We start from the raw sequence: 23,847 nt of genomic DNA on the forward strand, positions 1-23,847 counted from the left end.
CTCTCTGTATAGAAAAACCAAGCGGCTGTTGCTGCTGCAGTAGGGACTTGACTATTTGACTTCAGTCGTGCCCCTGTGTGTGCCCAGAACTGACCTAGCTTTGGCAGGGCTGTGTAGGTCTATGCCCAAACATGACTGAGATCCAGAAATGAGTTGTTCTGCTTGAATACACTGAAAGGAAGACCCAGGAAGTGCATGCCTTGCAGGCAGTACCGGCTGTAGAGTTCTTACACAATCACAAACTGACGTAGTGACTAGTAGGATTCTGCAGAGGAACAGTTAGTTATGGCATGGCATTTGTCACTTACCATGTCATTGTTCCCTGCACTGTTTCTATGTTTTCTGTACTTCATTTGGTTACTGAACAAGGCAGACCCCTTGCCCAGTACAGAACAGGGACCAGAACCCATGCCTGCCCCTTCTAGGTGGGCATCAACTTCGTGTACTTTCTTTCTGGCTCATTGAATCCTCCAGTTCATTGCTGCACAGTACCATACCTTCAGTGGGCAGATGGGGATGGTCCCCCATCCCAGCACAGGCAGGTGGTGAGGCTAGGAGGAGGGTAAATGCTGATAAAGGAATTAAGTGTTGTGTTTTCCCCACCAGCCTTGCCTAACCAAAAAGAAGTTCTCTTATGGCTTCAACTGTTTGGTTAATTGCAGAGGACTAACTTGCTAGGAAGGTCATAGAGATGGTAATTGGAAATGATGGGATGAAATTTTAACTGTACGTGTTTTCTTTGATCAGTTAAAGTGTTATTTTCTTTCAATTAAGCCTGTTAATTGTGGCATGTAAGTGAGCCAAGGCATGTAGGCAGAGGTTATATCTTTTATTAGACTAACTGACGTCACTGCTAAAAGCTCATAGTTAAAGATTATGATGGGAACTCATACCTTGTTTTAGTTTAAATGACTGAAGGTGAATATATTAAAGGGGAGCAAGCATGTACAAATGTGGGTGACCTACACTGATAAATAAGTCTATTTAATTTCTTACTATCTGAGAGAATCTCTTTGCATGCTAATTTCGTAGAAAGTTCATTAAACCAACCTGTTGTATGGCTGATGGATCAGCATACAGCTGTGTTCTGTTGAGGTCTTGCATTTCTTCCTGCTTACAAAGCCTTTCTAACAGTAACCTTTTGCCTTCTGTTACTGTGTGCACTCTCTCTGTTAATAGTTTTTGGAAGTGGAGTATGGTGTTTTCAGAAGCACTTTTCTTAAGTGGAACAGGTGACACCTCTGTGGACAAAAGCAAAATATGTAGTTAGAGTGCACAAGTCAATGAACTGCTGACACTGAAGTTTAGCACATGCTAGATTTTCCTAATGTTGTCCTTCTGTTACACTCTGTTGCAGGTGTTGCCTGGTGTTGTGTCATTGTATAACAGCGAGTAGGAATGAAGCAGACCTTGTAAAAATCACTCATATTTGAAACTTTCAGCTTTGCCTAGCTACTGACTTCTGCAAGACGTACTTATCTAATAGGCAATAAATGAAAGTATATTTAATCACACAGAGTTAGTCCTGTTAGTATAGTTTGTGATGGTGAACTGAGCAGGTTGAATTCAGAAATGTTGTGGTGTTCGGATCTGTTTGTGTTCATCTGTCTGTAGACGAGACATCATTTTGGCATTAAAAATAGGGGTGAGCCTCCTAAAAACTAAGTTTGTCATCCCTCATTGTTGGACATTTTGATTATTGAGAGCCTGACAATTCTGCCAGGAAGAAAAATAAGCTCCTGACCTTTCCTATATCAGATTACATGCTGCATATTTCTATCCATCCCTTCATTGCTCTCTCTCAGTGATTCTATACCATACCATTTTTAAAATATTTTTTTTTCTTTTTCTTGCACTTGATTCTTACAGATCAAAGAAGTATTTCCTGATGTTTACCTCATTTATACCAGGGATGAGGACTGAAATAAAGAAATTGCAGTTTTCCTTAGGCCCACATTTTTATCAGGACTCTTCTTTTGCAGATTGTTGAGGGTGAGAAGAATGTTGGTTTGGAGCTTGGTGTTAAGTTCTAGGATTTTTTTTTTTAACTGTTTGAGTACTGGCAACTAGAATCTGGCATCCAAATCAACAGCAGTGTATAGATGCTTTAAAAAGTCAAGGGCTCTTACCATCATTCCAAGTTTTTCTCTTGATACTCAAGGATCCTGTGTTTGCTGTAACATCTCCCACTGAAACTTAGAAGAGAAAAGCAAGGTGACTATTTTGCAGAGATTCTCAAAGCACAGTCAGTCACACACCAAAAAGCTTTATACTACAAAAGCAAATGCATTGGGACAAGTGACCTGGAACAATGAGAATCTTCTAGAAAAGAATCTTCTAGGTGCTGGGTTGGCACACAAAGTCAGGGTGGAGACACATTTATTTGGCAGATGCCTGGAACAGCTTAATAACTAAAACTTCTTTTCTGGAAGGTTATTATTTTACTGTCTGCTGCATCAGCATTCACAGCACAGATTACACAGTCCTTTTCCAGCATGCTAAAATGTAAAACAGCCAGGTTGGCTTGAATATTCACGGTGTTGACAAATCCCATTCACGGAGAGCAGAAATGAGCAGTAATATCTTCAGTTTCTGGATTTGGAAGAAAATGTCTGTCTTAAGAATGTGATCGAGCACAAGAATGAGGCAGGTGAGAAGGAGTGGTGTCATCCCATGGCTGTGTGGATGTCATTCCAGCCTCAACTAATGGCACTACCGTACAGTGCCCTTGGACACCGCATTAGGGCTCTGATTCATGACTGAGGACAGCTGGCTTAAGGATGGCTCCAGCGGTTCCTGCTCAAGCTGTCCACCTGGCCTCTGCTGCAGAAATGGTTCAAGTCCTCAACTAACATTTGTGACGTTGCAAATTATTATCTAAGATATTGAGAAAAATCAGAATCAGTTCTGGTTTACTGTAACTCACTGAGCTCTAAGCTGCAGTGGTTAAGTTGCTTCTACAAGAGCATCTGATCTGCCTGGAGCAGGGGCAGGTGCCCCTGAGAGCTGGAGCAGTTGGCCAGTCATGAGAACCCTTACAGGAGAGACAAGGTTAGCTGTGTGGTTCCCAGATCAGAGGTCTTTTGATACTAAAATAGAAACAAACTCCATTCAGAAAACTGATTCTGCTTTAGCAAAATTAATACAATAATTACAAATGCTCAAATAAACATCACTGCCCTGGATTTTTCTCTCTCTTGACTGTGGTGTGAATTGAATTAATGAAGTTTGCTGTTTTGGAGTCTTTGCACTCGGCTTGATTGTTACAGATTTCCGCAGTTCTAAATGGTATGAGCTTGCAGCTCTCTATCCATAAGACTTTACATGCCTGCTAGATCACCCCTAAAACCTGCCACGTTTTCTAGCACCATTTCACTGTATCTCACTTAAGCTTCCAAAAGCACAGAGATTCTCCAATAACATCGAACGCTTCAGGTGCTTTCACTTTTTGTTAATGTTCTCACTCGTAAACTCCTCCAAAGACCATTTCCGTTCGCTGAGTATTGCCCACGTGACCATGCAGATACAGGTTCTTCAGTTATTTTCCCTCCCCATTCTGGCCACATATTTCACCCCTACAGCATGGGTCAACAGGCTACTTTAAGTTTCATTTTTTTAAGCGCTTTATCTCATCACCGAAGTTTTTAGTACCTGATAGGAGACTTGAACTTTCACATCCCCAGCTCGAGGGACCCAGAGGCTGTCTTCTTAAGATACAGTCAACTTCATCGTAAAATCTCATTTTTCTCCTGGGATTACCAAGATGCTCATTTTCCTTCTGCAGTGCGCGGTATTCATATTTTAGGTTCTTGTATTTTGTGCGACATTGTTTCCAGTCTCTGTCTATGCCACGTTTCATTAACCTTCTGGCAATTTCCTCAAATATTTCTTTATTTCTTGTGGCCCCTTCAAGCATTTGTTGTATCTTTTCATCTGACCATATGTTTATCAGAGCTCTGACTTCATTATCACTCCAGTGTTTTCCTGCTCCAGTATCATTAACTGTAATAACTTTAAAGTGATTTTGTGCTTCTTCCAAGGGAATGTGATTGTCTGAAAATTTAAACGAAACAACTGAGTATTGCTGAATATACATACATTAAAGTGTAATTGTAGCTAATGATTTGGTAACAAGCTGAAGGATTAATTAATGTTTATAACAATCTCTTGTTACGAAAACCTTTTAACTTTACAATGTTAATATGCATACATGATTACATTTATCTTAAGTATGCAAAATATGTAGCAAGTGAAATCTCATGTTTCTCCAAGGCATCTAAAATTCCACATTTTGTCAGTGTAATTTTGTTGCTGCTGTTGTCAAATTAAAGACAGATGTATCCAAGTGGTACATGCAGGAAAGCAATAGGCCTTAAGCTTTAAAGCAACAAGATATCGGCATTGATAAGAAAATGGCTTTCTAGTATGGTTTCAAATTAGAATGGCAAGGCAAAATAATATCATGCAAGCGAAAATGCTACTGGGGATTCAATAGAAGAAAAAAATTTTACCTACATATTCAGAAGTAGGCAGATGCTGCTCATCAGGTAAGTATAGAATGCAGTTTTGCTCATGACAGGGAATTAGAGCTATGAAACTAATTTTTAAGTTTAGTGATAAAGCTAGACTGGAGTCAGAAGTAAAAAAGTAGAGCTGTGTTTACAGTAGGGATCTGGTTGCTCCGGCTTTGGTACTGAAATTACAATGCAATTTTGTTTCAGAATAAAAGCATGGAAATTAATACTCACCTGTCCCAACCATCCGTTTTGCTACTGGTGTACAAGATCTGTCTTCTGAGGTAGTGCTTATAGAATCATCATCTATAGAAACACACAGTTTTAAATAAAATAGACTTGGTCTTAGACAACTAAATTGCTAATGTTATTGTCATCTTCTTCAGGTAACACCTATCTTCAGTTAAAAATGTTGTAACCCATTAGTGTAACCCATTATCACATTATAACAAGCCTTCTGCCACATGCCTTCCTAAATCAAATTATTTAGTGGCATTACTCGTAAGCCGTCTTTCTTTCTGCCCCCGCATTACCCAAAAGGTAGCTGTGGATACAACACATTTAAAATACTTGATTAAACACGTAGGCATACGTGGATGGTTTGTATCTCATGTATAAGTCAATTTGCATAACATGTTTGTACACATTTATCAGCACAGGTATGCCTTCCAGGTTTTTTTCCTAGGCGATGTGGGTGGGGCAGGCTTGGTGAGGCTTTGGTGCCATTTGTAAGGGCACGCGTCTGCGGATTCACTCACGCCTAACAGGGCTTGGACTGCAGCCTTTCCCTTCGTGGGGTCATGCATTGCAGCCTTTCCCTTCGTGGGGTCATGCAGGCGCCCCCACTGCTGTCGTGAAATGAGCAGGGACTCGGGCCCTAGAAGACCATTGTCCCCCTCTCGAGTTTGGAAGCTGTGCACGTGATTCGGATGCGATGGGGAGGAGTGAGGGGCAGAGGCACCTGTCGGCAGACCTGCATGCAGCGTGGTTTTGCATAAGCTGCATTTCCTACCGCTGATGAGGCTTTTCTCAGATCTTTGAGTTTCCCTGGTACAGCAGAAAGAAACTGAAAAGAGACCTTTGCTCCTTATTCCTACTTGGTCTCCTCTAGTCAGGACTCCTTTTTACCACAAAAAAATAAGTGTTTTAGAGTCCATTTTAGTAAGCTGCCATGGTGGGTTTCAAAGCTGGGCATTGAGGCGTGCCTCTCCCTGATTCTGGGCGGGGAGGGATGTTAGGTTTTGTGGGGAAGGTTGCATGCTTTTGCCTTCCTTTAGAAGACAGCCATGTTTGTTTACTTTTGGGTGAAAGGCTAGTAGTGTCTGATTCAGAGCTTTTGTGATGGAGATAACAAACAGAAGAAAAACTGGAAAACAAACAATTCATTAATGCTTTTGTGGAAGTCTTTAGCCTCAGCTTAAATTGCACTTTCTATGTGTAGGGGTGGCTCTATCCAAAACTATTCTATGTGGCTTAAATGACGAAACAGGGAAGACAGAAGAACTGTTCTTTATTCTACCAGCATCTGAATTCTCTTCAAAATTCCATCTCTAACAGGATAGAAACATCATTATATTATTTTTCTCCATGTCTACATGCCAGGTTTTTTTTCCCTCTGCAGAGCTGAGATTGTAATAGCTTTGCACTCTTTCACAGCATAAAAAATATTCCCTTCAGAAATAACATTCAGAAGCCCTCAGAATTCTTGAAATCATCTATGGACATCAAAGCCCAGCTCTGCTGACTCTGGCTCGTTTTCTCATGCTTGGACTTCTCTGAGGCTGAAAGTTCGCTTTTGTGTGGAATTACTTTTTGGGTTGGGAGGTCAAGAAAGGTTAGTTCTCATCATTTTGGTAGGGGATGTCGTAGACCGATTATCTTCAATATTGTTTTCAGTAAAGGGTAGAAGTAAGTATTCCTTATATGTTTTGAAAAACTGAACGCATGGTTTAGACTCTGTTAGAAATGAGAGATTGTTGGTATATAAGCAGTGGTTCATTTGATGAGCTATCTATAATGGTACTTGCTAACGTGCACAGAGTAGTACTTGGAATTCATATTTGCTTTATAACTTGCTTTCTCTTAAGTGATTTGACAAATACTTGTTTTCATAAGCCATATGCAGGAATACATTTTATACCTATGGAAAACTTAGAAGCAGAAATTATACTCTCATAAGCATGTGTGTGTGATTTACTTGGGGTACTAGAAATAAAGTGTTTTTTCATAAATAGGGTACCCCATAACTCTTAAGAAAATTCTTACATCTTCCTTTAACACTTGCAGCTATTGGAAATACAACCTTGGGCCGAAATGGAGCAGCAGGTTTACTCCTGGGCTCGAGTGATTTAAAAAAAAAACAAAAAACCAAAACCAACTATTACCAAAAAACCCCATGGCTTTTATTTATGTGCTCGTTCTCTCAACCACGCTGGCTCTCTAATCTCTTTCTGCCTTTGGCAATGGCACTTGTGTACTGCTGACTTGTGTGATTACTATCCTCAATTGGATATTACATGACAGGAACAGGGAATTTGTGTGTATAAGGCAGTCAGTTGATTTGCATGACATTTTATTCTGTGTCATTCTGTATGAACTCTTCTCTTTGCATTAGTGTGACCTCACTATGTCTCTGAACTTTCAGGGACACAGCTTTACTTTATCCTCCATGTAACTTGTGTTTCTGTGTGTCATCGCTGTGATAGCATTGCTCTGATGTTGCCCTCAGTGTCACACTCCTTACAGTTGTCTTTCATAATCAAGATCAGCCCATGCAAACAGTTGTAAAAGCTGTGTTGGATAGGGTGTCTCAACACCCAAACTCCAGATAACTATAATTGCTGGGAAGGAAGCTCTTGCCTGGATCACAGAAATACTGATGCGTACAATAGAAATATTTTTATGGTAGTAACTTTCAGTGTAAAAGGGCAAAGAATTGTTGTGCACAGAATCATTATAACAGAATTTTTTATTCTTTCCATTAACTTCTGGGTGTAAACAGCAGTACCGTAAAGTATATTTTGATCCAGGATGTCAGGTCAGTAGATTCCAATGTCATTGTTATTTCCTCTGATGCCTTTTTTTCATGACCTTCCATGGTGTCTATGCTCATTTATTCCAGAAGATTAATATCCCTACTGTATTCTAATGTTAAATTTCAACATTTTTAATAAAACAAATCTCCTGAATACTTGTCATTGAATGTATGACTTCTACATATTGCTGAGGCTCTGAATTCAGTTTTACTTGTAAAATAATTCAGAATACCTATGGCAATTGTTTGATAGTGAATAGTCTGAAATTAAATGCACTGTCATGAAGTAGTTTGAAAAGACAGACAAGGCATAAAATGTTCAGTGTTTCTGAGACAGCTATTTAGGTTTCCAGTTTATCCTCTCTAGCCACTGTGTATGAAAAAGAACAGTATTTGCTACAATCAAATGCAGACTTACCACATCTAGCATAATAAGGAGGATGTTGTCTGGGAAAATAAGATCTTGTTATTAATTGGGGGAAGGAGAAATAAGTGTTTATGCATTTTTGCACTACGATTTCAAACAAAAACCAGATTTTATCATAACCTAGAAGCAGAATGAGTATAATGTGTAGGAATAACATACGAACCTGCAGTTCCCAGTAAAGTAGAATGTGCTGTTATAACCATCAAGACACAGTCTTGACCTACCTATGTCAATCGTCTCCTTCTTTATTTGTGTAGCTCCCAGAGCTGCCGGGATGGAGTTGGCAAAGTTCCCCTCATCTTCAATGATTTCTGTAAAAAAAAAAAATTTACAGAGTTCTTATTAACTAAACAAGGTCTTGAGTTATGTCTTGAGGATCGCTAACTTCAGAATGCCATTAATAACTGTTATTAAAGATTTCGTCTCTTGATACATTAAAGCTGCCATTTCTCTGCAGTTGTGGGCTTAAGAGCACAGTGTATGCACTTATATATTAAAATAAATCCAGAACACTACGTAACAGCTGCATAATATAAGTTTATGGATTAAATGTGCAAACTCTGAAGCTATTTAAACCCAGATCAGAATTTGTAGAATGGTTTGCTGATTGTGGTTGTAAGATATGTAGTAGCTGGTGAACCTTTATGCAGCAGAACAGGCAAGATGGTGACTTTCATAAGGGGTGCTTCAGTACGTACTGAAATTATTGAAAGACTCCCAAGCGACTGATGCCAAGAGTCACTGAATTAGCCCCAAAAGGGACAAGGGTCCTGACATTGCATCAGGGTGCTGTGCCTGGATGACTGAGCTGCAAGGCTGCCCGCATGATAAAGACAAAGTACGAAATGCCTGTCCTGAGAGCATCCCCCCATCTGTGGCTTGCGAGGGCTTTACGTCACACAGCTGGGCCCCCGGCTCCAGGCATGGTGACAGAGGTGTCCCTGGGCTCCCCTCCACAGGGAGGAGATCTCCGCTCCTCTGCCATTGGCCCTCCGGTGTTTAAGGGAGAACTCCACCCCTCCGCCCTGGGATGGACAGATGGACGGATGGACAGGCGGATGATGCAAGTGGTCTTTCCGATCCTCGTTTCCAGGTGAGGACACTGCTGTACAGAGATTAAATGGTGAAGGCCACACTGTGGATCGATGACAGCAGTTGCTGGCTCCCAGCCTCTTCTCAGTCCATTCAAGAATATTGCCCCTAAACATTGAGCAATAAAGCATGTTCTAGAGCCGTTTTATTAAAAATTACCCCCCAAATCAATACGGCCTTGTTTGCATTAGACGTTCTTTATGATGTGACCAGCATCATGCGCCTTTTTATTTTTTTTCCTTGGCGAGCCAAGAATGTGGGTAGGGAGCCTGGCTTTTTTTCTAAGCCACCGTTCTGAGTTTTTTGGGGGAGAGCATGAGGAGAGCAAGACTGAGCCAAATAGAACGAACCATCAACAGTTTCTGGCATGGATAAAACACAGTGGCTCTGTCCACATTGTTTAGTGAAGCTATAGACAGTTGCCAGCAAATATGCTTAATCTCTACGTTGTGTTTGAAGCATTGCTCATGAGCCCACCACAGCAATGCTGTCACAGTCTTTCCTTTTACCTGCTCAGACTGATACAAGCTCTGTTCTCTTTTGGCACTCTGTCACTATCGCTATTTATCCTGTTTTCTGGCTCATGAGGCAAGATCAGTAATTTGTCTCCTAATCCTTACTCTCGTGTGCCTTGTATAGTATAAAAGGGGAGTAGGGAATGTCAAAGCTAGGGAATTTTTTTCAGTGTGTGGCCTATGTTCATTCTCCAACAGCTTGCAAAGTTGCTGCTGTCTCTGTCATGCATTTCTATGAGACTGGATACAGACAGCTCTGGATGCACAGTTAGGAGTTTGCGTCTGCAGCCCGAGTATGCCTTGGGCTAAACCAGTCAATAATCAAGAACTTTTGCTTCTGCGCTTCTCTGAAACACTACTTCACACCAGCCCGAGGCATATGTATTAAAACATTGTCTTTTGACTTTATGTCTGTACATTTTAAAATTCCAAGCACGCAGCAGTAAACCTTCAAAAGAAGCCAACATGAGTGCCTGAGTATGTACCGACTTAAGATCTTGACTTTAAACAACCATTTTTTAAAAAGCCCTTGCTTAGGAACGTGTCTTGGCAATGTCATGACTTACTCCACATTTGTCATGAGAGGGACATTGTACAGTATGCAGGGCACCAAAAATCCTAAAAAAACAATGACAAGAAAAGTCATTTGTCTGAAGCAAAATACTTGCTGTAGATACTTTTTAAGAACATCAGGCTACTGGCATTTCTTAGAATCCTGTTTTCATCTCCACTATTGTTTCCCCTGGCACTTCAGATTTAATCAAACACCTATACACAGTCTGTGGTCGTACTGCAAAGTCTGACACATGTGGAATGTACGTGTCCATGGAGTTAAAATTGACTGACTACTGCCTGTGCAAACTGAAGCAATTCGCTCTTCTGAATAGATTTCTGAAATTAACTGTCCTTAAAAGTGATCCCATGAAATAGAAAACATCAGTCAAAATGACTAAATAAGGTTTTATTTCCAGATTGATTTAATATGGGTATCTTTTACCAGAAAAGAGAAAAATTTACAGTGACCCTAGCCTTTCCTAGGCTGCTTTTGCAAAAAGCTAAATGGGTTTTGTGATTGCTATGATGCTTTTGCACCCTCTGCTGGCCAGTCTGCTGAGAAAGCTACTCCAGGGCAATGCTGCGAGAGAAATTTCAGTAAACTGTTGACAGTCTGTAGAAGAACATGTAAGGATTTATTTACCTCTGTTTTTTCCTTCTCAGGTGGGCATTTGAGCAAATACATGTGGACAGAGGAGAAAAACAATACCATGAAACATCAAATAACTAGGTATTTTCCTGAAACTGGTGCATTTGTCTTTTGACTAATACCATCTTAATTTTTTCCTTACCAGAGTATGGCAAACCATGCCAAAAAATGGCAATTTATAAAGATTTGCAGTGGCAATGATGTTACTGTGGTTAATAACTCAGATCTACGTGTAAGAAGCACATGCACTTCTGAGGGAGCTTGGGCACCTCTGCGCATTTACGCAGCTGCGGTTGCCAGAAAGCAGATGTCTGCCCAGGCTAGCTAGTACATACCTACACAAGTTGACTGCAGAGTACATTAACTCCATGTACTAATTAAGAAGATACCCTGATACAAGGTTAACAGAATTTCTAAATTCTTATTTATGTCAAATTTTTTTCCAATTTTTTTTAAAGGTACATGAGTATGTATATATAAATTATAATTACATGCTTGTTGAGAAACAGTTTTCTACAAAAGTTATGTTGAATATGGAGTAGTCCTTAAGAAGTCACATGCTAAAGGCTATCAATTGTCAGACATCTACTGATATCAAAGAACCAATGTAATATGGTTTCCCTGCCTGACTGCCTTTTTCGCTGTTTATCAGCCAGTAAATTTATTAATACAGAGGTACATACATTCTCTTTACTTACCAGTTTCGCACTTTAAATTTATTTGAACTGTCTAGGAAAGGCGTGTACCACAATTAGAGAATAAAGGGTCTCCATGATACTGTAATGTAAAAAGTGTGCATCTTTTCTCTGCTTTTATATCATACCTAACTATGTTACCATTAATAACATTAAAGTCTAGGTGCTTTTTACCACCAGTGACAAAATTATTTGAGTCTGTATTGTTCATTTGGGGATGAGGGAAAGAATTTTGGAAGCTGAAACTGCATCTTTTCATGATGGAGTGCTGTGGTTTTGCCTTTTTTTCCCCACAGAAGTTTGAACAGTAGTCTTTAGAGTGGATAGGCTGAGTCAGAGACACTTCTGAAACACTTGCTATTTTAATCTTTCTCCACAAAATCAGACTGCAATTAGAATTACCCAGAAACAAACAAAATATGCAGTTAAAATACACATATTTGACAAGGTAATGGTAACCAAGGTAAGCTATAGGTGTCTAAAACCTACGCTTATCCTAAAGGAATGTTAAAGTGTCAAAAATGAGTACTCTGAACTTTACTAGAAGTATTCAATTAACTTTATCTTAAATAACTTGTTTGGAAGATTGCAATCCAAAAAGTTACAATATTATGTAGCTGCAGGCAGTTGAAAACTATGTCAGATGACAGTTTAGTGGCACTGCTGAATCTATGTATTGTTACAGTGTCTTACTACTGTTCGTGTGTAGGTAGTAATTTTACTTGTCCATGGGGAGAAATGGAATTTGACGCATTTTACAAGTAGTTTTAATTGGATCCCACAAAGTACTATCTATCTTTGCTTATATTTTTTGTCTCTCTCAAAATGAGATCCCTATAGGCAATGCACTTTTCATGACAATCTGTTTTCCCCTAATGAATGCTTCAAATGCCTACGGTGATCTGGTAAAAGGTCAGTTATATATTTCTTTGTTAGTAAATTTAAATTAATAAATGTAATTGCTCTTGAATGGTAAAACAAGAATACTACTGTCCAGTATACCTCAAATTACCTCTCATGATCAACCATGGCTTTACTTACTTGTCATAGCTGTTTCTTTCGTTACATGCAGAGCTGCCAGATTCTCTGGAGTAGTATTTACAGTAACATCATCTGTCAGAAGATTTTTAATTTGACATTAAAATCTTTCAAGTTCACGTTAGACCATTTTAAATTCTGTAAGACTACTCCTTAACGCCTAATTTAGACCATATTCTGCTTCATGCTACTGAAAGAGATCATGAGGTCCTCTGTTGTGGACAGTCAAGCCCATTAGCCTTCGAGACTTAGCCGAATGTTAAATTCCCACTTCCCCTGAAAGTTATGCTTTCAGGTGTAAACCATGTTTCTTTATAAAGAGTGTATGACCTTCATATTCAGTGCTAGTAGTGATACTCTTAAATGAAGTTTTCATTCCCTGACATGAGCATTTACACAATTATATTAAATACTGATCACATTATATTGTTAAAAATAGAATGCTGTATTAGTTTATGCACAGGAGACTGAACAGTTCTAATCCTTGGGAAGACATAGTTTAAGTAAAAGTAAATGCAGTAATACATTGCACTCAACTTCCTTAGACCAATAGTTTCTTCTTTACATCTTGGGTCATGAATCTTTGGAACGATTACTTACTAGACTGTTTTTATCAAATTTAGCAGAGCACTGTAAATGTGCACATGTGCCTGTATTTATTGAAAGTATGGTTATCACTATGACGTTACCTGCTGCTTCAAAGTTTTTTAGGCCTCTGCATTTTCTAACCATCATTACAATGTGGGCTTATTTTAGAAAGCCATCTTAACTTACTAAATTTAGGGATTTATATAAAAATAGAAGACTTTTCAGTTTACCTGAGTCAGAAACTTTCTTTATATCTGCAACCCGTAGGTCTTCTGACATATTACTAACAGAGTCCTCTTCACCTGTGTCTCCAGGCATTTCTGCGTAAATAATGCTATGTTAATTAGGGCACCGCATTTGTGTACTACATAAGAACAGCTGTGCTGTGTCAAATCAAAAGATCCGTCCAACCTAGGATGCTCTTTATGCCAGCAGGCAGTAGCAGATGCATTAGCAAAGAGCCTAGAAACAGCAACTGAAGAGTGAATCTTCGCCCAAAATGCTCTCGTAGTTTTCAGCCAGAGACTGTCTTTGTGTTCTATTTTTCTCGACTTCTTCCATTACTTTACTAACTTCTAGTCTTACATTTGGCCACCGTAATATCATCCCCTGTGTAGGATTCTTACTGTGTAATAAAGAGGTTTATGTTTAATTCTGTTCTTAAACAACAGGCCTGTTTCTGGTTGTACATACCAATAAAAAATGTTTTAACTCCTGGGTAGTGTAGGTTCATCAGTCTACTCTAATTCTGCATTAATCCATCCATTACCAAGTTATTCGTCAATAACCACACAAAAATAAAGGCAAGCTCTGCCAGCATTCCTGGTGCTACTCTTGGTGCTGTTTGGAGTCTTGCTCCAAAGGCCAGTAAAACTGGGCCACTGGGGACCATAAGAGAAAGACAGTTTAATTGTTAAGTTTTTAACCAATGTCTATAACTACAGACTTCTTTTGCTCAATGTCTTCATTTTTCCAGTAACACAGTCTGACCATCTCTCTCATCCATTTTTTTAATCTAAGCTAGAAACACGTCTCTTCTGCCATGATTTTGACTGGAATGGTCTCTCTCTATCACTTTATCTTATCCTATGTCTTCATCTTTTTTTCCTCTTTTTGTTTCTTAATTCTATTAAAAAAAGAATCAATCTATCTGAAAGATTACCTTATAATGTAAGTGAACAACTGGGCAAAATAGTAAATTTCCATTCAGTGTTTCCGCCCGCCCCCAGCAAATTGGTTAATCTAGCTGGTTGCTTTTTTTTCGTTCTTTCAAGGTCTCTCTAGTGCTGGAAAACTAAAAATTTTAAATGATATATGCGTAGCTGAAGTACTTACCTATGGAGTCCTTTTCTGATTTTGCTTCTGTCCATTCTGGAGGCCTCTCACTTTCATCATTATCTGATTTACTTGCTTGTTCCATGGTGCTGTGCCCCAGAATAGCATCCAGTTCATTAAAAAATTTCATACTTTTACTTGTACTCCCTGAGTCTTGGGCACTTTTTACACTCTTGTATTCATGTTTCAGATTTTTGTATTTTGTCCTGCACTGCTTCCAGTCCCTGTCAATTCCAAACTTTTGAAGTCTAGCAGCAACCTGTTCAAATATTCTTTTATTTCTCACTGTCCCCTCCAGTTGTTGCTGGATATTTTTGTCTGACCATATGCGTATCAAAGCTCTGACTTCATTAACAGTCCAGTGTTTTCCTCCTTCATTTGCTACTGTTGGAATAAAAGCCGGTGTTTTGGAAGCCTCTATTGCTGACGTTGGATTACCTGCATCGTGTGGGGTAGGGGAGAGACACAGATACGGGTTACCTGCATTGGGTGGTTGGGGTGGGGAAAGGACAGAGAGAATGAGAATGAAGTATGCCGTTTCCTCATGACTTGTCTCTCCAGAGAAAGATGGAGCAGAGGTGACGTTAAAATCAAGCTATTGGTTATTTATTTGTCAGCATTTTTGTTAATTCTGACATCATTTTTGCCTTCTCTTGAAAACTGATATTAAGATAGCGCATGTACATTTAATTAATCTAAGAGGAACATTTCTTTCTTCTGTGCCCTAATACACTGAACTTTTACTTGTAACACCTTTGAGAATAACCCATGAGCTGTTTTGTCCTTCAGACATTAGAGAGGAGAAGAGTGCTGTTTGGAAGATACAAAGTGCTGCGTTAGCACAATAATAAATTGGGCCCTGAGTCACTGACACTAGTATAAAGACTTAACTTTCTGCATTCATGCCATACTTTCGGTTTTACATGCATGGAGAGCTTTAAACCTGGTAAGGATCTGAAGAATCTCATCCTTAACTCTTAACCAAGCCCGCCTTTTGTGGGGAGCTGAGGAAGGAAGACTTTTGCCTTAAGTCACACAAGAACATTTGTGTGATAACGAACCCAGTTCTCATGCTACAGAACCTCCCCCTTTCTCAGTGCAGGTCAATATAAACATTAATATTTGAATAATCAAAAATATTTGGGTTTTTTTGTAAAAAAAGTTTTGAGTTATCTTACTCTGCAGAACTAATATTTTTTTTATTTTCTCCAGTCTTCAACTTTATTTTTTAATATTAGGAGTTAAAGGATGCCATGCAATTACTTAAAACACTGAAGTATGATCTCTTGCACTTTTTTAATGTTTCCTTGTTTCTAATTATGAATTTCCTTTCAGACTTCATTTTGATTATCAAATTAGTTTGGAAAGTGGTTTCTCATGCATTTTCTAAATCTTTGCAAAAATAAATATTTTTAAAAAAAAAACACAATTCCAGTGCTTTATCACAGAGAGCAAATACAAAAGTGCACAGTAACTGACAGTTTTCTGCAATCATACTGAAGTGATAAATGCCTTTGCAAGTGTCTTATTCTAAAAGGGCAAGCCAGCTTACAGGGGTTGGATACTTTATAGTCACTGAGCTTTGTGTGACGGCAAACATACCTGACCGTTGCTTGCACATACAGCTTCAGCGGAGCATACTTGTGTATAATAACCTGTTTGGGGACAAACTTGTCCTAAGTAGAGGCATTCTTTGCTAGTCTCTGTAATTCGTTCTAGTTGTGAAAAAACTGTACTAACAGATACCAATTTTTTCCCTGTTAGTCCTGTGTTAATCAGACCTCTGCAGCAGCCAGCTCACTGATATGTTGTTGAGGGTAATTTTCAGGTGACATATCAATTACGTTTTCTTCATTTCTTCCTGAGGGAGTGAAAGAAAACGCCTGTTTACAGGTGAATGCAACCGTAGGAATTGCCACGGTTGACAGCTGCCAGCATCAGATAGGCTTGATGTAGTCTCTGCTGAGTGTTAGCAGAAGTATTTCGACTATCTGTATTTCCAGAGTGGTTCATTCTTCACTACCAGAGTGCGCCACAGAGACCAGAGAAAAAAGGCACAGGTGAAGAAAAGAGGAATAAGAATGCGGAAGGTGCTCCCTGCACTTCCCAGCCAAAGCCATAGAGTATGGGGCAAGCTGGGAGGGATAAGGTTTCTTTAGTTCTTGTGTAGACCAGTATTTCTCACTAGTAAGTTCATTTGCAACTGAGCTCACTTTTGGTTGTGGATATGAGTTCAAATGAGTTCTAGTGACTTGGTGCATTGCTCATTCATTCTGCTGTACGCAGACTGGAAAACGGTGGCTTTGTTTGTTCCTCATTCCCTTTAAAAAGCATTGTGATGCAAAATATCTTACCCACAAGCACCACTTTGAAACAAAGTTGTTACGGCCACTGAAAATTTTCCTTATGTCTCAAATGTATTCTAGCTCTAATTTATTTAAAAAAAATTGTTCAGACAGGATATACATTATTTTTTGATCTGCAAGATGTGTTTATGCCATATTTGATTTTTTCCTAAGATTTGTCAAAATGAGAAATCTGCTGAAATGAAACCAAAATATTAAGCAATATAGATACAAAGGGCTCAAAATTTTTCTTTCAGTGGTGTCTGAAATAGTGCCTGAAATCTAAAGACTAAGAGAGGCACTAGGGAAGACATTTTAGTATCAGTACATACTCCAGAGCCCATGCAATTGAATTTATTTTGCTGGCTTTGTAGAAAGCAGCTTTCTCAGAATTGAAGATTTTTTAGCAGGTGAAATGAATCCGCTTGGCAATGTGTTGCAAGAGCACTGAGTAACACAGACATATTACTGTAAAATTTGATTCAGATACTTACTGCAAGAAAGTTTTGTTTATATGTATGTGCATATAATTCCATGTGAGATACTTGTCTATTCCTTAATTTCTTGTTATGCCAGGCAAGAGGGGTGTAGTGTGTAACATAAAAGCTGTAGGTTTAGCTGGGGCCTTGTTTTCTCCCTGAATACGGCGCCTTGGAGATTCTGCAGTGAAAGTTGTTGTAACTGGACTGGGATGTATGCTAGGGCACAGAGGGTACGTAAAAAATGGAAAGAGCACGTAGGAAATTCAGGACAGTGCTGCTGTTCATCCAGGCAAGGAATCAGCTCATCGGTTGCCTAATTCTGCCTAAAATGTGTTAAGGTTTCTCCCTTCCCTTTAGCAGCCCCTCCAAGGGGCTCACACCTAGGATTTTCTCCCTCTTTCTGGCTTGCCAGATTTGTGCCTTTGCTCTGTAATGACTTTCCTGAGCAAAACTACTATAGTAGGATGGTTTCCGGATGAGTTGTTGTATGGTTGGTTGGACTAAAGCATTGCTGACTACCCCTTGCTTGGAGAGAGGATACAGCTGCTTTGAAGACCACTCCAAATCTGGATTGCTCAGTGGGACAGGTCTGACCTCTGCCTCTCTCTCCTGGCTCAGGCCATCACTCATGCTGCTTTAAGCAGAAATCACAGGAGTTGGAGAAAATCCGCAAGTTGACATGGGTATCACACACTACTATTTGGCATACTTTCCACTAGCATTTAACAAAATTAAATGGCTAATGTGATTAAGCTATAGCATGGGATGTGTTTTGAATGTGAACGGTGGTCATGCAGGAGTTACATCATATACAGTGGTGAGTATCTAGTGATGCATGAGACTGCTGAGTGCTAAAACTGGGAAGGAGATGGTGCAAAGGTGTGGCTATTTTAAAGCTGTGTTGATCAGAAACAGAATGACGGCGTACTCAAGCTATCAGAAGGTGCTCTGACAGCCATGCTGCTTTTTAGTTTTTGATCTCTCTGCACCATCATACTATACCTAGTTGAACTGGTCTGACATGTGACATAAAAAGTAGTGGATCTCCTGGAGCATCCTCATCATCTTCTAAAGAAACTGATATTTCACCTGGGAAGGAAAAAGTTTTTAGATGAAAAATAGGTATGGACTAAATTAGCTTAAATTAGTTGAAGTGAAAATGTCCATACACAATGAGAAGATTATTAACTTTGTAACCTCCACCCTTAATTTGTATTTAAATTAGATTTAAAATTAATTTGCCTTGTCCCCATAAGGGGACACAAGTTATAGGAAGCAAATTAAATTATTTTATATCTTGCATATGAAGCCTGTTTGAAACGTCTTTTAAAATTCTTGTAGAAACCGACTTGATTCTAGTGACTTGTATCCTTTTCTGACTCTCAGTATTTGGGGCGGACAGCACATTAAAAGTATAGTTTGAAAGTAGATAATGAAAATAAGAGACATACAAATAAAAGTGGACTTTGCACATGGATTCAGATAACCACAAATCCATTTATATAACAAAAAAAGAAACTCCAAGTAGAGTATTTAGAGAAGAGTATGAAGGAAACAAGTGTGTTCTGCAAAGAGTCCTGGAAATCCATGGAATTCTTTAATGGCACAGGGAAAGTGGGAAAGTATTGTGACTAGAGAACCAATGTATTTCTAGCCAACAGGATTCAGTCTAGCTTTTTACAGTGTAGCATTCCAACATTTCTTTAAAAAGCAGTATTACAGCAATTGCTAGGTAAGTTTGGAGAGCAGCATATGTAAGTCAGGTTCTGAATCAGCTTAATTTTCACAGAGGACAGACTTTTTAAAGTTGTTCTATGGTAATATGCTGTATTCAACGTACCACGTTGACAGGAGGTTTGAAATGTTGATTCACTTGGACGGGGAGTGAGCTGCTGCCAGCTCCAGCCAGGCAGGTCACACAGATCAAAGCTACCTGTTCAAAGGTACTGCGGTACTTCCTCACGGGGAACAGTAACGAGGTGCGGTTAGGATGCAACCTGGTATCCCTGACGTACGTGAAACTGAAAACTGCGTTTGGATTCATTTGAAAACATTATCCCAAATCCCCCTGACTTTCAGCAAGGCTCAGAATGACTCATAGATGCAGTGGCCTGATCTCTGACTGCTCCCAGCTGTCCGCCTTCCTTCTCTGGCAGGAGCTGCTACCCCCTGCGGCCGGGCTGACGGAGGAAAAGGTGTGCTCATGCCTCCACCTCTAGTGCCGGGCTGGCGTTTTATCCGCTTAAGAGCTGCAAAGCAAACTGCGGAAAGGGGAAATAAATTCTCTCTTGGAAGGCTGCCGAGTGTGCCATGGGTACTAGGATAAGCAAGCTTAATTACATTGTAATATTAAAAAGAAGCAATTTATTATTTTAAGTAAATAAGAACAGTTAACACAAAAAGATGTTAGAATATTTGATGGGGGGGAAAAAAGCATCTGATGAGCAAAAAAAGTACTCAATAAAAGTATTGCGTACTTATTAAAAGAAAAGTATATAAAATACTTGTCAATGACATGTTTGATGTTAAAGTCCAGACATGGAAAACTATGTATGAGTGGCATTTTCAAGTCCGCATTTCTGAAGGATCTTTTTGCATTTCTAGTAGCTGTCTGAGTTTTGTACATGTGATAATATTGTCATTGCTGATGCATTTCTGCTCAGACTTGATAATTTTTCTGCATTTGCTGTGGTAAAGTGAAAGGCAAGGAAAGTGGCCAATGCGTCAGTATTTAAACATAAAGAGAGAAGTATAAAAGAGCGTAAGTAACATAACATGAATTACTAAGTGAGCTTTACTTTTGTAAATCATGTACTCGATTTATTAATACTTGATTTAACTTGAAACAATCAAAACTGGTTAACAAAATGGGAAGGTCATTCATTTGAACTCTAATGAATGATACCATTTTTCATAGTGCACCGTCATGCTACATGGATTTTCTTGGTTGTTGATTACTGGGATAATACACAGACTAAATTTTAAGAGAAGTGAACATGTTGAGTTGTGTCTTTTTTAATGACTGTTTAAGCTACAACTCTGTGTTTGCCTCTGAAAACATGTATTTTGGGAGGACAACATGAACATCTCTGGCTTGCACTGCTGTATGTGCTTATGCAAGAAGTGTCGTCTTTCCACGAACGAGCCAGGAATTGGTGTGTGTGTTGCTACCAAGTTTGTCCCGAGATACCTCTCTCTTAGATTTAATTGTCATTTTTAGTATTAGTTTCTTCAATTACACTTTCAAAAGAAAACTGATTTTACAAGATATGAAGAAAAAACTCAGGCAAACACTATAGAAATACCATTCAGTCCCATAAAAGTAGTCTCTTTTTTCCTTCCTTTCCCTTCCTCCCCCTCCCCAGCAATCTCCCAGTAGTTGAGATAATCAAGCAAATCAAACACAAAGACGTGCTTTGTAGCTTTACATTAAGGATGGATATGAATATTTAGACTGAGGCTAAGCAGAATGGTAAAAATACAGTAATTTCTTCAGGAGCATGCCCTGTCCCTTGTCATGCTTTTTAAACAAAACAAATTAGTATAGCTACTAGGTTCTTAAAATAAAGTAAGGCGTGCACGGTGGACAGTATTATTTGGCACAGGTTTGAGTTTGTTGATAGCATTTTGTTCTTTCTACCCAAGTCACAAGCCTATAGACACACTTGGTTCCTCCAGCTCTGACAAAATGAGGCTTCTCGGCCTCTTTTTAAAGAGGGGAGGGACCATTTTCCCCTCCTCTCCTGTAAGGCTCTGTGGTTGAAAGGGAGAAGCCCAGGAGGGGGCCCGCAGGGACGCAGCTGTACTTTGGTCTGTTTGCCTTACGGAGGAGGACGCCCACGTTAAAGCAGTCCCCTTCCTCCCGCAGGCCGTGGGGGACCAGCCAGGTTCACGGCCGGGGCAGGGGCAGCGGGCTGCCGTCGCCTGTGCGGGGAACCGCCTTTCCTTCTTGTGGGAGCGACACCGCCAGATCTGCCCCCACAAAAGAACTCGTGAGCATCAGCTGCGGAGCCAGAGATGCCATTTTAGCCTTGCAAGTGCCCTTCGAAGTCCTGAGCTGGGCAGCCTCCCCTGAGCAGGCGTTGCAACTCCGACTGCAGTCGGAAAAGGACTGGGCCTCTAGTACGGCCTTACTTGCTTGACTTGTATTCTTAAATGAGGAAAGTTGATGCTCTCACAGCTGTTCTCTCTGCCCCTTGTTATGGATGTATGCATTCTGCATAGCTGCAGGACACGTTTCTATCTCAGTGTCTTTTCTTTGTAGCTGAATTATGGTTGTTGTGGGAACCTTTGCATTTAAATTCTTACCACTAGTGTTGCATTATTACAGTTAGTTGCATTTAATTTGTTTATCCATAAAACTTGTTTGTTTTTTTACTTTAAGGGAGTAACAGAAATGCTTGTGCATTTAAGAGATATATTTAATTATATCACCTTTAAAACCAGACTGTCCTAATGCTTCAAAATGAGGTGTGTCTCACCCAGGGGTATTTTTTTTTTTATATTCCAGTTTGGGATTTGCAACTGAAATTAACCTTTTCTGATTTAAACTTGCTAGAGGTCTAGGGCAGATGAGAATTAGGATTAACAGTTGGTGCAAACTACATCAAAACACAGAGGGTAATCTAAGGGCAGATCCTCAGATGAAGGACACTATCTTAGTTTTCACGTAGTCCTCAGAAGTGTAACAGCTTGTATTAGCCTCAGTTCTGCAAGTTTAAAAATAAAAATGGATTGCAATACACAGTGCAGAGAGCACACGTTAGAATATTGTAAAATTGCCATTTTAACTTAAAAGTGACTTTGACAGATTAGAGGTTTTCTGCTAGTGCCGACAAATTAAGGTCAAGCGTTTTGTTACGGTAAACAATGACAAGAAAAATGGCAATTTCTTTTCCTCAGACCTGTAAAAGAGCATTGTAGAGAGAGACGCAGAAGGGTGCAAGGGCAAGCTAGATGTCCAGCTCCTTTCTGTGCCTTTGGCAATCTCCCCTGATACTAATGTTGAGTTTTTTGTTTTCTTAAAGATTCACAATCTTAATTAATGTAAATTGCCACATCCTGTGGGAAGAAACAGCTAAGCTTTGCATTTCTCTTTTTTTTAGCCATCTTATTTTGGTACTTATAACTATTATTGGGGCTTATGCTTTAGTGACATTTAGGATGTGACAAGGAGATTTGAGTCATGTCAAATAGCAGATTGACCCTAATGAAATGTTAAGCACAGCTTAAATGCGTATGTAGAGAGGGTTGAATAAAACAAGAGATGCAAATGATTTGGTAAAAAACCCTTCAGAATAAAAGCAGTTGTATTCATTTGGTTTGCCTCAAAATAGTCTGATAAACATGATTTTTACTTTCCCCACTGCATTACAATTTTTAATGAGACGTTGTTAAACATCCCTCTGTTTCTCAAATATTCAATTTGAATTGCTTACAAAATAATTTAATTTACCTTTAGTCATCATACCTAAATGTTCAGTTACAGAGAAATAAGAATAAAAATCCTAAATTTCACTTGTATCACAAATAACGATTTTTTTTAAAAATCATGACAGTTTCAACCTTTACTTTTATCTTTCTTTAAGTTTACATCTGAATTGGAGCTCTACAAAACCTGCTTCCAAAGTACTGCAAACGAATGTCAAAGGGAAAGAAAACAGCTTTTCTCAATTTAACGTTTCAACCCAGTGCAGGAGCCTTGACACCAGTGAGTACTCACCGAGGCTGCGATACAAGCAGTTAGCATAATTTTGCTAGAATTACGCTGTATTTACAGACTTCGACACTGGTGGGTGCTAACATTTTATTCCCCTGCGCAAGGAGTGCATCAAGTCAGTTCTAACAGCGCTGTTGGGGCTGCGCAACCTCCGCTTCGGCTCGAGCAAACTCAGGCTTCGGTTTTGTTCCCTTTGGTTTTTAAGCAAAGAGAGAAAAATAGAAGCAAAAACAGTTTTTTACCTTGCGTGCTCTCTGTTGTGGGGCTTGTGTTCAGCTGCGTCTCAGTCGCAGAACACCTGCCGTTTTCTTCTGCTGTTAATTGTGTGACAGGTTCATATCGCAATATGGCATCCAGATCATGGAAAAACTTCATGGTTTTAGTGACATCCCCAGAGTTGTGGGCATATTTAACCGTTCTGTATTCATACTTCAGATTTTTATACTTTGCACGGCACTGTTTCCAATCCCTGCAAACTCCTAACTCCTGCAACCTTTTAGCAATGTAGATAAATATTCCTTTATTCCTCAGGGTGCCGTGGAGTTGCTTTCTGATATTTTTTTCTGACCAGACGCTTAACAAGGCTTTAACCTCCTCCTCAGTCCAATGCTTCCCTGCTCCACTCTCCATGTTGAAAGTGACCTGGAAATGATTCACTATTTCTAGCCAAGATTTTGTTTCCTAGGAAACCAGACGGCTGGTTGTCAGTAAGCTCCGCCGAGATGAAAGGATCTAGTTTTACTGGCTCAAGCTGCCTGAGGGGAGTAACTTGAGAAACTGCCAAATAAGCAGGCTCGGTGTTAGAGGCAGGCGAATAAAGCAGCTCGGGCGGGAGCGCTGCCCGGGGCGGGGGGGCGGC

The 23,847-nt window shown here is 39.6% G+C and overlaps 1 protein-coding gene across 1 annotated transcript; it reads right to left on the reverse strand.

Moving 5' to 3' along the window:
• Positions 1-819: 819 nt before the first annotated feature.
• Positions 820-23,696, reverse strand: LOC103897396 (trihelix transcription factor GT-2). Its single transcript, XM_009277407.1, has 10 exons — positions 23,231-23,696; positions 18,272-18,358; positions 14,443-14,880; positions 13,338-13,427; positions 12,523-12,594; positions 8,200-8,286; positions 4,749-4,820; positions 3,652-4,053; positions 2,130-2,195; positions 820-1,241 (listed from the first exon to the last, which is right to left on the reverse strand). The coding sequence occupies exons 1-10, from the start codon at positions 23,616-23,618 to the stop codon at positions 1,021-1,023; spliced, it is 1,923 nt and encodes a 640-aa protein (XP_009275682.1). The 5' UTR covers positions 23,619-23,696; the 3' UTR covers positions 820-1,020.
• Between the last annotated feature and the right edge of the window lie 151 nt (positions 23,697-23,847).

This window comes from Aptenodytes forsteri, unplaced genomic scaffold, assembly GCF_000699145.1.
Source record: "Aptenodytes forsteri isolate BGI_AS27 unplaced genomic scaffold, ASM69914v1 Scaffold65, whole genome shotgun sequence".
Taxonomy (NCBI): Eukaryota; Metazoa; Chordata; class Aves; order Sphenisciformes; family Spheniscidae; genus Aptenodytes; species Aptenodytes forsteri.

Excerpts from the sequence above, each read along its gene's own strand:
- LOC103897396 (XM_009277407.1), bottom strand. The coding sequence starts at position 23,618 with ATGGAGAGTGGAGCAGGGAAGCATTGGACTGAGGAGGAGGTTAAAGCC. Across the intron at positions 13,428-14,442 it reads ATCAGAAAAGGACTCCATAG|AAATGCCTGGAGACACAGGT; the intron begins GTAAGTACTTCA and ends TTATTTACGCAG. Across the intron at positions 4,054-4,748 it reads AAAACGGATGGTTGGGACAG|ACAATCACATTCCCTTGGAA; the intron begins GTGAGTATTAAT and ends TTAAATTTTCAG.